General features: G+C 41.1%; 2 protein-coding genes and 1 long non-coding RNA gene across 3 annotated transcripts; all 3 read right to left on the reverse strand.

The window, feature by feature from the left end:
- Window positions 1–1,047: 1,047 nt before the first annotated feature.
- LOC117439338 (transmembrane protein 53-like) lies at window positions 1,048–4,874 on the reverse strand. The gene is made up of 3 exons (XM_034075245.2): window positions 4,638–4,874; window positions 3,352–4,007; window positions 1,048–1,739 (listed from the first exon to the last, which is right to left on the reverse strand). The coding sequence occupies exons 1-3, from the start codon at window positions 4,661–4,663 to the stop codon at window positions 1,378–1,380; spliced, it is 1,044 nt and encodes a 347-aa protein (XP_033931136.1). The 5' UTR covers window positions 4,664–4,874; the 3' UTR covers window positions 1,048–1,377.
- Window positions 4,875–7,789: 2,915 nt separating this feature from the next.
- On the reverse strand, window positions 7,790–10,451 carry LOC117439089 (uncharacterized). Its single transcript, XM_034074821.2, has 2 exons — window positions 10,109–10,451; window positions 7,790–8,481 (listed from the first exon to the last, which is right to left on the reverse strand). The coding sequence occupies exons 1-2, from the start codon at window positions 10,350–10,352 to the stop codon at window positions 8,120–8,122; spliced, it is 606 nt and encodes a 201-aa protein (XP_033930712.2). The 5' UTR covers window positions 10,353–10,451; the 3' UTR covers window positions 7,790–8,119.
- A 251-nt stretch (window positions 10,452–10,702) lies between these two features.
- Window positions 10,703–11,817, reverse strand: LOC139432932 (uncharacterized). Its single transcript, XR_011642504.1, has 3 exons — window positions 11,771–11,817; window positions 11,396–11,609; window positions 10,703–10,763 (listed from the first exon to the last, which is right to left on the reverse strand). It is a non-coding gene; the product is annotated as an uncharacterized lncRNA (long non-coding RNA).
- Between the last annotated feature and the right edge of the window lie 3,308 nt (window positions 11,818–15,125).

The raw sequence follows: 15,125 nt of genomic DNA on the forward strand, positions 1-15,125 counted from the left end.
ACACACACACACACACACACACACACACACACACACACACACACACACACACACACACACCACCCTGCCCTGTTATTGATAATAGAATATTTACATTTATGAATGCTAATAACCGTATGATGATACACCTACTCTTTGGAGGTGAACCGGGAAGCTGAAGATGGAGGGAATAACACCATCTCTGAGTCGGACAATCTGTTCTGTCCTGTCCTGTCAAACTCGTCCTGCTTACAATGCTCACTGCAAATCACGGATGACTCGCTTGCAGTGAACCCTTCCCTCCTCAAAGCAACTTCCCACTTCTTTCTCATATCTTTGTCTTTGGGAAACCTTCAAAATAAAAACGGGAGATTTGAGAGTCAACACAAAAACATTTTAAGAAGGAGGTCAAGCTTATTTTCTTCCTTCTTCTTCCTAGATAGATTAGATTAGATTTTACTTTATTCATCCCACAACGGGGACATTCACTTGTTACAGCAGCGATTTATAAAGTCTCAGTTGGCCATGAACATAATGTTTGCTGGCTACGATTTCGCTGGCGGACATCAATACAGTACAATAATATTCTATTTACAAAATACAACCAATTATAATGTTGAATCTTACTTGTGAAAAGTAATCCCCCGACCCCTGTTCGCAATCGTCCGCCGATTTGCACAGCAATACGCTGCACAGTGCTCTGGCATCTTGAAACCTCTGCTGTCTCTGGGTAGAATGTCTGTAGGATGACCGGTCCAAGATGGCGGCCGTATTTCTTGCGCCCCAGCAGCCAATGCGGCGTCTACTCTTTATATGTCTATGCCTACACCGGCTGTTCCCCAGAGTTTGCCGCTTGACAGCGACCTTGGGTCCCTTGAAAGGCGCTATATAAATATCATTTATTATTACTATTATTAGCTGTCCTACATCATGCCTGTTGAAAATGGCTTGCTGCCTGAGCTATTATCCCTCAAGTAACAAAATCCCACCATGCACTGACTATCTAAAGCTGCCTTTGCCGTTCATATACATTGGTGTCGGGAAATAAAACACGGGTGACAAGAGAGGTTAGGAACAATGCAATGCACATTTTAACTTTATTTCTAAATCGTATCTTACATTTTGTGCAAAAACCTGGTCTCTGATATCAATGTGCAAACACAGGTCGTTAAAGAACACTTCTTGTGCAAAGCAAGCATCTCATGACAAAAGGCTACTCAATCAATAGTTAAATAGTGCATATCAATTTAAATATATCCTTATATTGAATCTAAACTAAACAATACAGAATGCTTTACAAGGAGTCAAAATGATCTGTTAAGTTATACTAGTAAATCATGCTACAGCTGCAAGATAAAAGGATCAAAGAGCATTGTCTTTGAATTCATAAAAAGCAGTTTACATTTGTGCTTTGAGGGAGGAAATAGGCAGCAAGTTCAAGAATTTCTCCAGTGTGGACAGGTAGTCTTCTCGGTGGCATCGCAAGTGGGCTGCATGTTTGGACTCCTTCCACTTCCTGCTCTCCACAGTCATACCCCTCCTCTTCCATCGGTCCATTAACGTTTCCATGTCAGCCGTGTTGCACATGGCGTCGTTTTCACTGAAGAAGAAAAGTGCTGGCGCAGTAATCGGGATGTCTTGGAAAACTTGGATGCTTTTGTTGTAGAGGTCTGCTGTGTGGGTTTTGAAGAGCCAGAAGTAAAGCATAGCGATGTTTTTGACAAAGCTCTCTAAACGAGGCACGAGAGTCTTGCCGAGGCCTGAAAATAGAGAAAGTAAAACATCAAGAGGGTTAATATTTAATAATAAGTGGTATTATTACATAAATATACACAACCCTGCCACATAGTGCCACAACATGTGACAGGGTTTCAAACTTCAATACTGCTGAAGGTTATGGGCCACAGCTGAAATGCTTTCGAGTGTTTTTTTGTCTATGTTTTCTTACATTTATGAAGAATTTGCCACATTTAAAGTATGCTGAATTAGCCATTAGGGGTCCCTGTTTACAATGGTTGAACACGCAACCACCACTGGGTTACGTTGATACTGAAAAAAACGTAAAGGTCCCATGTCATGCTTTTCCGGTTATTACCCGTCCCCTTGTGTTATGAAGCTTTTTCTGCATGTAAACGGTCTGCAGAGTCACAAACCCTCAAAGTACACCCTGTAGCGAGTACAACTCTAACACAGAAAAGACCTGTCTGCGCTGCCCCAGAACGCCTCGTTGGACATTTCTCTTTTTCCATCTTTTTCTTCCTGGTCATAGTGACGTACCGGTCATGACGTAACGGCTCCGAGCTCCACACGCACACGCACACACACACACGCAGCCTTATCTTTTCTCAGCCGCGGTACTCCGCGCAGCTTTGCCGGCACACACACACTCACACTCACCCAGCCTTATCTTTTCTCAGCCAGGCTGTGTGTGTGTGTGTGTGTGTGTGTGTGTGTGTGTGTGTGTGTGTGTGTGTGTGTGTGTGTGTGTGTGTGTGTGTGTGTGTGTGTGTGTGTGTGTGTGTGTGTGTGGTGTGTGTGTGTGTGTGTGTGTGTGTGTGTGTGCTCAGGCTGAGTTCCGCTGTGTCTCGCTGTCTCGCAGACCCCACACAGCAACCAGGAAACAACACCAGTAATCCAGCTCAAACTGTCCGCTCCTCGAGCCTCAAAGGGAGGAGCAGCGAGCACTGCAACGTCCCGCCAACACGGCACCCAGACCCCACGCAGCATTCTCATCCGTTTGTCATTACTGGTGTCATTGTCTGGTTGCTAACAAACGCCATTGTAACACATAATCACTGATGTTCCGCTGTAATGGTGGTGGACTCATCAGAACAGAGTCGGCGAGCTGACCAATCAGAGCACAGTGGGCTCATAGGGACGGGGGGGCAGGAGCTCCAACAAGCCGTTTAGGACAGAGAGTGAATACACATACTATATGGGATTGGGATTTTGGAACATTGAACAATATAAATCTATTCTAGTAGACCTCAACAATGGAATTATGATCAGTAGAAATGGCCATGTCATGGGACCTTTAAAAATGTGAGGGTAAGTTCTGAAACCTTTTCTACAATTTTAAGGCCGATTTAGAAGAGATTATGATATACTGAAATATTTAAAGTCATACTAAAGTTTGAAATAACATGTTAAGTCTGTTTTAAAAATGGCCTAAATCGTAAAAAAAATATGAACACCATGTCCAAATATTATAACTGAACGGATGAATGTATAAACCGTTTGCACACACTCTCCTTAGGCAGCACAGACACGAGCAGCCACAAATAATTCCTGGTCAGCTGACAAGTTAATTATTTAAAGATCTGACTGGCATATCCTACGAAAAGTAACCTGAGGAGAGCGACACTCACTCACCTATTGCCATATGCTCCAGACTCCCAACCACCAGGCTGTCATAGATGTGTCCTATCACCCTCTTGGCCAGGCCTGCATGTTTTTCCTTTCCCTCAGCAATGTGGGTGAGTGTCTGTGTGAAAGTGTAGCCCCCGATGGAGGAGGCATGGACCAGCACCGCCCTCCCTGCAAACTGAGGCTCCTCCAGAACCTTCAAAACCTCCATCCCGTAGTCTAGCCCCCACCGAGGCCACAGGAAGTGCATCACATTGCTCTGGACCAGCAGGACATCCAGGCCCCGGTCCAGGTAAAGGTCCCGGTACTTGGCCACTGCCACTTTCCGGGCACCGAGCCAGGAGAAGAAAAGAAGAAGGGGCCGGGCAGTGGATTCAGATTGTGAGTGGTTTTGGGAGGAGGCAGATGTGTGTGAAGGAGAATCTGAGAGCAATGGAGAGGAGGAAGAGGAGTCTGCGGGGGAGGGGTCACTGAGGTGCTGAGCTGAGGGTGATGCGGTAGAAATAGGGCAGAGTGCAGTATGCAATTGAGATTCTTTGGCAGCAGATAATGCCTGTTCCTCTGCCCCCGAGAGTGGAGCGAAATAATAAGTTATGCCCTTGCTGATCCTCCTGGCAACAAACTTTCCTCCGTTGACGTGATCAGACGGGCATATATCACCCCTAGAGAGATATCAGAAATCAGAAAACCTTTATTGGAATGGGTAATATGCATTGTTACAGCAAAGGGACAGTCCACATAATAGGCACAAATAAAACAAGACAATCATTAAATATAGGCAAGCACATGTTGATGAATAAACTCAAATATGTAGGCTTCACACCATCACCATGGTAAAATGTTATAAAATATTTAAAAACGATCAATTTTAAAGAATTCCCACACAAATGGTTATTTTGTATTTAACTGACGATTTCACTACACATCCTCCTGAGAATCAGAAAATCAAATATTGCAGTTTTGTTTGGCATCGACAAAAAACTAAATATAATTATATTTTTCAATAATGTCACTAATCTCCTATGTGACACGTCTGCTACATCCATGATCATCATGAGTTTTTCATCTTGCCTGGGGGGAAAGGTTAAAATAGATGAGATCTGCTTTAAAACGCTTCAACTACAACTACCAATGGCGATGCAACAGGAGAAATAGTCCTCGCTGATTATAAATGCGTATTGCAAAAATCATAACCGGCGGATGTAGAACACCATCAGCTTCTTCCTTTTTATTTAAATGCTCATGCAAGTTGCCCTTTCCAAAGTTGCCAAAGCAGAATATAATCGTGTTACCTAGAGGAGAGCAGCAGGTTTCCCATTCTGCGGAGTTACAATTCCCGGGCCGCCCTGGTGCTCCTGTTCGCCTGAAAACTAGTTCGGTCGTTCGGTCGGTCAGATCTGCCGCGGAGGAGCTTCTTCTTCGTGTGGTTGTTGGTGTTTTATTGGCGGTCGGCAAACAACGACATGCTGCATTACCGCCACCGTCTGGTGGATTGGGACAGTAGCACTAATAGAAAAACACAATAAGAAATATGACATTATGAATGAATTCAAACTACATGATGCTTCAGTCTGTGCTTTAATACACTCTAAATGCATGTCGTAGCCTCCTAAAAGTAGCTGCCTCTTTTGAAATATGATAAGCATATTGTTTTAATCCAATAGTACCATAGCAAATATCACTCGTGGACCTCGTGTTCGGAAAAAGCTATTACTGTGGCCATACCCTCCTGAAGTCACATTGGCCTGACTACCCTTCATCTAAACAGGGAAACATAATAAGGTCATGTACCATATTTGTTCTGACCTACTGATGGCTGACTGCAATGCAAGTTAGTGCCACTAGATGAAGCTAGAGACTAACGCAGAGGATTTGATGACTTCCAAAGTCACTTTTTGGGCCTCGTGGTGTTCATAAATCTTAATTCACATCCTTCCCTTGAGAAATGTTAAGAATTAGATAGAATTCATTTTGTAAAATTAAATGCATTCCAGAAATGCAATATATTCGCTATCTCCTTATTATTATTATTATTATTATTATTATTATTATTATTATTATTATTATTATTATTATTATTATTATTATTATTATTATTATTATGTTTAGCTGCCCAACTACTCAAATTCAAAGATTTATGTAAACTTTGACCCTGCTTACTATGTCTTTTTTTTTAACTGCCTTTAAGACATGTAGGCCTATATTTTATTGTCTCAGAATTCCTCAAAGATTGATTATTATAAAACGATAATATTCTATAATTCCACTTTGTAAAGTGCCATACTTGATCAAATGTATTTCGCCTGTTATTCTTTTACCTTAGTTATATCTGTTATGTCAATTTCTACTATTGTAAAGAGCAAAACAAAACAAAAATCCTATTTTATAAAGGTTATTGCATAATTATATAATAAATCGGCCATGTCTTCATCCATTTTAGTTTTTTATTTAAAACGTACCATTTGAACCTGAGATACTGCTTGCATAATCTGATGTTTACAGTTCTTTTAGATCATTTCAACGAGCAAATGACTTTTTAGCTGCCGTAAACACGTCACCTTGTCCACATATGGCTCAGTGGGAAGACACCAAACCAGCAAACTGGAAACATTAGGCACATCAACCTGTTTGGGATGTGCCTATCTTATCCCTGATGCTTTTTTTTAACTCCAGATTGAACTTTAAATCCCCTTTAGAATCAGAAATATGTTCTTTTTCAACAGAATCACGTACAGTATATTAAATGTATCTGAATGTAAGAATATGAATCTTGAGTGAGATAATTAAAGAGGCTTTTATGGCTGTACCATTCTATCAGCTGTACAATTTCTACAGTTCTTTTGTATCATTTTATACACATTTTCCCATTAGCAATTCATATTATTCCTAACCTTGGGATTTCCACTTGAGTTTAAAATAAGGTTACGAGGGTTTAAAAAAGGTTTGGCAGCGCAGCATGAGTTTTCAGAGTTATGTTATTTGCATTACGCTTACATGCATGTTACTGTTTTTATTTGTGGCCTTCAAACCACAAAAATATCTTCACTGAAATCAGCGTCACTTCATCAGTACTGCTGGCTGTAAATGTGAACCACGGTTGCCATGACAGTGTTTTGTGTACAAGGTGACTGCAAAATGGCTGCCACAGTTGTGATCAGGTCTTTCCATTATTTCACATACAGGCAGCAGAGGCAGTTTAATTAAGGTCAGCACATTCACTCACTTTCTCTTTTTCCCCCTTTTTCCCTGGATATATTTTCTGTAGTCATTCCAGTAGTGACTTGACTTGCTTGTATCCTAGTTGTGTGTTGCCCACTTAAACATAAGGTTGTTTTTTAGAAACCTGCACACACATTAAATACACATTTTGAGGAACCTTCTGGCTGTATTCTGTTAGAAACCAATAATTAAACAATCATATCCAGGTTTCTGATCCGGCCTCATCAACTCTTTATAGCAGCAGTTAGTCAACAAAACTAAACATTTAAAGGTAACCAAGCTGTATTTTCTTAATGCATCAACATATTCACCATGGTTGCTAACTTTATCAGAACTAAGAGCTGAAATAGAGCTAAAGGGAACTGCGAAGTCTGTTGACCCCTTTTACTTTACACAGTTGTTAGCAGGGTTGGGAGGGTTACTTTAAAATGTAATCTGTTACAACTACTAGCTACCTGTAACAAATCTTATCTTACAATAGATAAGACAATAGATAGAGGTAATAGAGGCCATGTATCCCTAAAAAGAAGAAACCAAGATATTTAGGATCAAATATGTGTTCTACATTTAGGCAAAAGATACAGAATAGTAGAGCATAAAAAAGTGTTTTAGTTTAATATATTAATTAAAAGCAAACAATATTTTTGTTTTAATAAATCAGGTGTCCACCTGCTGCATTAAAAAATATATGTAAAATAAAGAATAGCCTAAATGAAAACCTAAAACAAATTCAGGCAGTACGTCTACCTATAATATATTCATCTTTATTGATACATTACAAAATGTACTTTTTTTGTCATCCGCCACTCCCCAAGCCTGATTGTAAGCATAAACATATTTATCCAGGTTTAGTTTCAATAGTGTGTGTGTGTGTGTGTGTGTGTGTGTGTGTGTGTGTGTGTGTGTGTGTGTGTGTGTGTGTGTGTGGCCTAGCATTACTATACTTGTGGGGACCTAAATCTGTTTACACAGTCACGTGTGGGGACTCGCCTCCCTTATGGGGACAAATTGGAGGTGCCCATGAGGGGAATCATTCATTTTTAGGGTGAAGACTTGGTTAGGTTTAGGATTAGGGTTAGGGTAAGGGTTAGGTTATGTGTTGGTTATGGTTAAGGTTAGGATAAGTCTCCAGGAAATGCATGTGAGTCAATGTAATGTCCCCTGAAGTGATGTATACATGGTATGTGTGTGTGTGTGTGAAATAAAACACGGGTGACAAGAGAGGTTAGGAACAATGCAATGCACATTTTAACTTTATTTCTAAATCGTATCTTACATTTTGTGCAAAAACCTGGTCTCTGATATCAATGTGCAAACACAGGTCGTTAAAGAACACTTCTTGTGCAAAGCAAGCATCTCATGACAAAAGGCTACTCAATCAATAGTTAAATAGTGCATATCAATTTAAATATATCCTTATATTGAATCTAAACTAAACAATACAGAATGCTTTACAAGGAGTCAAAATGATCTGTTAAGTTATACTAGTAAATCATGCTACAGCTGCAAGATAAAAGGATCAAAGAGCATTGTCTTTGAATTCATAAAAAGCAGTTTACATTTGTGCTTTGAGGGAGGAAATAGGCAGCAAGTTCAAGAATTTCTCCAGTGTGGACAGGTAGTCTTCTCGGTGGCATCGCAAGTGGGCTGCATGTTTGGACTCCTTCCACTTCCTGCTCTCCACAGTCATACCCCTCCTCTTCCATCGGTCCATTAACGTTTCCATGTCAGCCGTGTTGCACATGGCGTCGTTTTCACTGAAGAAGAAAAGTGCTGGCGCAGTAATCGGGATGTCTTGGAAAACTTGGATGCTTTTGTTGTAGAGGTCTGCTGTGTGGGTTTTGAAGAGCCAGAAGTAAAGCATAGCGATGTTTTTGACAAAGCTCTCTAAACGAGGCACGAGAGTCTTGCCGAGGCCTGAAAATAGAGAAAGTAAAACATCAAGAGGGTTAATATTTAATAATAAGTGGTATTATTACATAAATATACACAACCCTGCCACATAGTTGCCACAACATGTGACAGGGTTTCAAACTTCAATACTGCTGAAGGTTATGGGCCACAGCTGAAATGCTTTCGAGTGTTTTTTTGTCTATGTTTTCTTACATTTATGAAGAATTTGCCACATTTAAAGTATGCTGAATTAGCCATTAGGGGTCCCTGTTTACAATGGTTGAACACGCAACCACCACTGGGTTACGTTGATACTGAAAAAAACGTAAAGGTCCCATGTCATGCTTTTTCCGGTTATTACCCGTCCCCTTGTGTTATGAAGCTTTTTCTGCATGTAAACGGTCTGCAGAGTCACAAACCCTCAAAGTACACCCTGTAGCGAGTACAACTCTAACACAGAAAAGACCTGTCTGCTGCTGCCCCAGAACGCCTCGTTGGACATTTCTCTTTTTCCATCTTTTTCTTCCTGGTCATAGTGACGTACCCGGTCATGACAGAACGGCTACGAGCTCCACACGCACACGCACACAACACACACGCAGCATTATCTTTTCTCAGCCGCGGTACTCCGCGCAGCTTTGCGGCACACAACACACTCACACTCACCCAGCCTTATCTTATTATCAGCCAGGCTGTGTGGTGTGTGTGTGTGTGTGGTGTGTGTGTGTGTGTGTGTGTGTGTGTGTGTGTGTGTGTGGTGTGTGTGTGTGTGTGTGTGTGTGTGTGTGTGTGTGTGTGTGTGTGTGTGTGTGTGTGTGTGGTGTGTGTGTGTGTGTGTGCTCAGGCTGAGTTCCGCTGTGTCTCGCTGTCTCGCAGACCCCACACAGCAACCAGGAAACAACACCAGTAATCCAGCTCAAACTGTCCGCTCCTCGAGCCTCAAAGGGAGGAGCAGCGAGCACTGCAACGTCCCGCCAACACGGCACCCAGACCCCACGCAGCATTCTCATCCGTTTGTCATTACTGGTGTCATTGTCTGGTTGCTAACAAACGCCATTGTAACACATAATCACTGATGTTCCGCTGTAATGGTGGTGGACTCATCAGAACAGAGTCGGCGAGCTGACCAATCAGAGCACAGTGGGCTCATAGGGACGGGGGGGGCAGGAGCTCCAACAAGCCGTTTAGGACAGAGAGTGAATACACATACTATATGGGATTGGGATTTGGAACATTGAACAATATAAATCTATTCTAGTAGACCTCAACAATGGAATTATGATCAGTAGAAAATGGCCATGTCATGGGACCTTTAAAAATGTGAGGGTAAGTTCTGAAACCTTTTCTACAATTTTAAGGCCGATTTAGAAGAGATTATGATATACTGAAATATTTAAAGTCATACTAAAGTTTGAAATACATGTTAAGTCTGTTGTAAAAATGGCCTAAATCGTAAAAAAAATATGAACACCATGTCCAAATATTATAACTGAACGGGATGAATGTATAAACCGTTTGCACACACTCTCCTTAGGCAGCACAGACACGAGCAGCCACAAATAATTCCTGGTCAGACTGACAAGTTAATTATTTAAAGATCTGACTGGCATATCCTACGAAAAGTAACCTGAGGAGAGCGACACTCACTCACCTATTGCCATATGCTCCAGACTCCCAACCACCAGGCTGTCATAGATGTGTCCTATCACCCTCTTGGCCAGGCCTGCATGTTTTTCCTTTCCCTCAGCAATGTGGGTGAGTGTCTGTGTGAAAGTGTAGCCCCCGATGGAGGAGGCATGGACCAGCACCGCCCTCCCTGCAAACTGAGGCTCCTCCAGAACCTTCAAAACCTCCATCCCGTAGTCTAGCCCCCACCGAGGCCACAGGAAGTGCATCACATTGCTCTGGACCAGCAGGACATCCAGGCCCCGGTCCAGGTAAAGGTCCCGGTACTTGGCCACTGCCACTTTCCGGGCACCGAGCCAGGAGAAGAAAAGAAGAAGGGGCCGGGCAGTGGATTCAGATTGTGAGTGGTTTGGGGAGGAGGCAGATGTGTGTGAAGGAGAATCTGAGAGCAATGGAGAGGAGGAAGAGGAGTCTGCGGGGGAGGGGTCACTGAGGTGCTGAGCTGAGGGTGATGCGGTAGAAATAGGGCAGAGTGCAGTATGCAATTGAGATTCTTTGGCAGCAGATAATGCCTGTCCTCTGCCCCCGAGAGTGCGAGCGAAATAATAAGTTATGCCCTTGCTGATCCTCCTGGCAACAAACTTTCCTCGTTGACGTGATCAGACGGGCATATATCACCCCTAGAGAGATATCAAGAAATCAGAAAAACCTTTATTGGAATGGGTAATATGCATTGTTACAGCAAAGGGACAGTCCACATAATAGGCACAAATAAAACAAGACAATCATTAAATATAGGCAAGCACATGTTGATGAATAAACTCAAATATGTAGGCTTCACACCATCACCATGGTAAAATGTTATAAAATATTTAAAAACGATCAATTTTAAAGAATTCCCACACAAATGGTTATTTTGTATTTAACTGACGATTTCACTACACATCCTCCTGAGAATCAGAAAATCAAATATTGCAGTTTTGTTTGGCATCGACAAAAAACTAAATATAATTATATTTTTCAATAATGTCACTAATCTCCTATGTGACACGTCTGCTACATCCATGATCATCATGAGTTTTTCATCTTGCCTGGGGGGAAAGGTTAAAATAGATGAGATCTGCTTTAAAACGCTTCAACTACAACTACCAATGGCGATGCAACAGGAGAAATAGTCCTCGCTGATTATAAATGCGTATTGCAAAAATCATAACCGGCGGATGTAGAACACCATCAGCTTCTTCCTTTTTATTTAAATGCTCATGCAAGTTGCCCTTTCCAAAGTTGCCAAAGCAGAATATAATCGTGTTACCTAGAGGAGAGCAGCAGGTTTCCCATTCTGCGGAGTTACAATTCCCGGGCCGCCCTGGTGCTCCTGTTCGCCTGAAAACTAGTTCGGTCGTTCGGTCGGTCAGATCTGCCGCGGAGGAGCTTCTTCTTCGTGTGGTTGTTGGTGTTTTATTGGCGGTCGGCAAACAACGACATGCTGCATTACCGCCACCGTCTGGTGGATTGGGACAGTAGCACTAATAGAAAAACACAATAAGAAATATGACATTATGAATGAATTCAAACTACATGATGCTTCAGTCTGTGCTTTAATACACTCTAAATGCATGTCGTAGCCTCCTAAAAGTAGCTGCCTCTTTTGAAATATGATAAGCATATTGTTTTAATCCAATAGTACCATAGCAAAATATCACTCGTGGACCTCGTGTTCGGAAAAAGCTATTACTGTGGCCATACCCTCCTGAAGTCACATTGGCCTGACTACCCTTCATCTAAACAGGGAAACATAATAAGGTCATGTACCATATTTGTTCTGACCTACTGATGGCTGACTGCAATGCAAGTTAGTGCCACTAGATGAAGCTAGAGACTAACGCAGAGGATTTGATGACTTCCAAAGTCACTTTTTGGGCCTCGTGGTGTTCATAAATCTTAATTCACATCCTTCCCTTGAGAAATGTTAAGAATTAGATAGAATTCATTTTGTAAAATTAAATGCATTCCAGAAATGCAATATATTCGCTATCTCCTTATTATTATTATTATTATTATTATTATTATTATTATTATTATTATTATTATTATTATTATGTTTAGCTGCCCAACTACTCAAATTCAAAGATTTATGTAAACTTTGACCCTGCTTACTATGTCTTTTTTTTTAACTGCCTTTAAGACATGTAGGCCTATATTTTATTGTCTCAGAATTCCTCAAAGATTGATTATTATAAAACGATAATATTCTATAATTCCACTTTGTAAAGTGCCATACTTGATCAAATGTATTTCGCCTGTTATTCTTTTACCTTAGTTATATCTGTTATGTCAATTTCTACTATTGTAAAGAGCAAAACAAAACAAAAATCCTATTTTATAAAGGTTATTGCATAATTATATAATAAATCGGCCATGTCTTCATCCCATTTTAGTTTTTATTTAAAACGTACCATTTGAACCTGAGATACTGCTTGCATAATCTGATGTTTACAGTTCTTTTAGATCATTTCAACGAGCAAATGACTTTTTAGCTGCCGTAAACACGTCACCTTGTCCACATATGGCTCAGTGGGAAGACACCAAACCAGCAAACTGGAAACATTAGGCACATCAACCTGTTTGGGATGTGCCTATCTTATCCCTGATGCTTTTTTTTAACTCCAGATTGAACTTTAAATCCCCTTTAGAATCAGAAATATGTTCTTTTTCAACAGAATCACGTACAGTATATTAAATGTATCTGAATGTAAGAATATGAATCTTGAGTGAGATAATTAAAGAGGCTTTTATGGCTGTACCATTCTATCAGCTGTACAATTTCTACAGTTCTTTTGTATCATTTTATACACATTTTCCCATTAGCAATTCATATTATTCCTAACCTTGGGATTTCCACTTGAGTTTAAAATAAGGTTACGAGGGTTAAAAAAGGTTTGGCAGCGCAGCATGAGTTTTCAGAGTTATGTTATTTGCATTACGCTTACATGCATGTTACTGTTTTTATTTGTGGCCTTCAAACCACAAAAATATCTTCACTGAAATCAGCGTCACTTCATCAGTACTGCTGGCTGTAAATGTGAACCACGGTTGCCATGACAGTGTTTTGTGTACAAGGTGACTGCAAAATGGCTGCCACAGTTGTGATCAGGTCTTTCCATTATTTCACATACAGGCAGCAGAGGCAGTTTAATTAAGGTCAGCACATTCACTCACTTTCTCTTTTTCCCCCTTTTTCCCTGGATATATTTTCTGTAGTCATTCCAGTAGTGACTTGACTTGCTTGTATCCTAGTTGTGTGTTGCCCACTTAAACATAAGGTTGTTTTTTAGAAACCTGCACACACATTAAATACACATTTTGAGGAACCTTCTGGCTGTATTCTGTTAGAAACCAATAATTAAACAATCATATCCAGGTTTCTGATCCGGCCTCATCAACTCTTTATAGCAGCAGTTAGTCAACAAAACTAAACATTTAAAGGTAACCAAGCTGTATTTCTTAATGCATCAACATATTCACCATGGTTGCTAACTTTATCAGAACTAAGAGCTGAAATAGAGCTAAAGGGAACTGCGAAGTCTGTTGACCCCTTTTACTTTACACAGTTGTTAGCAGGGTTGGGAGGGTTACTTTAAAATGTAATCTGTTACAACTACTAGCTACCTGTAACAAATCTTATCTTACAATAGATAAGACAATAGATAGAGGTAATAGAGGCCATGTATCCCTAAAAAGAAGAAACCAAGATATTTAGGATCAAATATGTGTTCTACATTTAGGCAAAAGATACAGAATAGTAGAGCATAAAAAAGTGTTTTAGTTTAATATATTAATTAAAAGCAAACAATATTTTTGTTTTAATAAATCAGGTGTCCACCTGCTGCATTAAAAAATATATGTAAAATAAAGAATAGCCTAAATGAAAACCTAAAACAAAATTCAGGCAGTACGTCTACCTATAATATATTCATCTTTATTGATACATTACAAAAATGTACTTTTTTTGTCATCCGCCACTCCCCAAGCCTGATTGTAAGCATAAACATATTTATCCAGGTTTAGTTTCAATAGTGTGTGTGTGTGTGTGTGTGTGTGTGTGTGTGTGTGTGTGTGTGTGTGTGTGTGTGTGTGTGTGTGTGTGTGTGTGTGTGTGTGTGTGTGTGTGTGTGTGTGTGTGTGTGTGTGTGTGTGTGTGTGTGTGTGTGTGTGTGTGTGTGGCCTAGCATTACTATACTTGTGGGGACCTAAATCTGTTTACACAGTCACGTGTGGGGACTCGCCTCCCTTATGGGGACAAATTGGAGGTGCCCATGAGGGGAATCATTCATTTTAGGGTGAAGACTTGGTTAGGTTTAGGATTAGGGTTAGGGTAAGGGTTAGGTTATGTGTTGGTTATGGTTAAGGTTAGGATAAGTCTCCAGGAAATGCATGTGAGTCAATGTAATGTCCCCTGAAGTGATGTATACATGGTATGTGTGTGTGTGTGTGTGTGTGTGTGTGTGTGTGTGTGTGTGTGTGTGTGTGTGTGTGTGTGTGTGTGTGTGTGTGTGTGTGTGTGTGTGTGTGTGTGTGTGTGTGTGTGTGTGTGTGTGTGTGTGTGTGTGTGTGTGTGTTGTGTGTGTGTGTGTGTGTGTGTGTGTGTGTGTGTGTGTGTGTGTGTGTGTGTGTGTGTGTGTGTGTGTGTGTGCGCGCGCGCGCATCAGTAAAAGCCGGACGTGTTCTCTGCCTGGCTCAGCATGATCACTTTCGGGTTCAGTCTAGCAGGAACAAGTTTGAAAACTCAACCCTGGCCTCAGAGGCCACGTGCTTGTGTTACCCTCAGCACTAACCCCCCTCTCTACCCCCCACCATTAACATTAACATTAAGGACCCCCCCCTCATCCCTGCTGATCCTCTATACATTTCCCCTCATCAAAACGCTCTCTCCTAGGAAGAGAAAGCCTCCATCACTCTCTTCTGACCCCCCTGTAAAGCTCCAAGGCCTCTCACCCGTCTCCCCCTCTCAGCCCACCCCCATATTGCTGCCGCACAAAACC

Source organism: Pseudochaenichthys georgianus, chromosome 23 (genome assembly GCF_902827115.2).
Source record: "Pseudochaenichthys georgianus chromosome 23, fPseGeo1.2, whole genome shotgun sequence".
Classification (NCBI taxonomy): Eukaryota; Metazoa; Chordata; class Actinopteri; order Perciformes; family Channichthyidae; genus Pseudochaenichthys; species Pseudochaenichthys georgianus.

Excerpts from the sequence above, each read along its gene's own strand:
- LOC117439089 (XM_034074821.2), bottom strand. The coding sequence starts at position 10,352 with ATGCACTTCCTGTGGCCTCGGTGGGGGCTAGACTACGGGATGGAGGTT. Across the intron at positions 8,482-10,108 it reads TCTGGAGCATATGGCAATAG|GCCTCGGCAAGACTCTCGTG; the intron begins GTGAGTGAGTGT and ends CTCTATTTTCAG.
- LOC117439338 (XM_034075245.2), bottom strand. The coding sequence starts at position 4,663 with ATGGGAAACCTGCTGCTCTCCTCTAG. Across the intron at positions 4,008-4,637 it reads AACCTGCTGCTCTCCTCTAG|GGGTGATATATGCCCGTCTG; the intron begins GTAACACGATTA and ends ATATCTCTCTAG. Across the intron at positions 1,740-3,351 it reads TCTGGAGCATATGGCAATAG|GCCTCGGCAAGACTCTCGTG; the intron begins GTGAGTGAGTGT and ends CTCTATTTTCAG.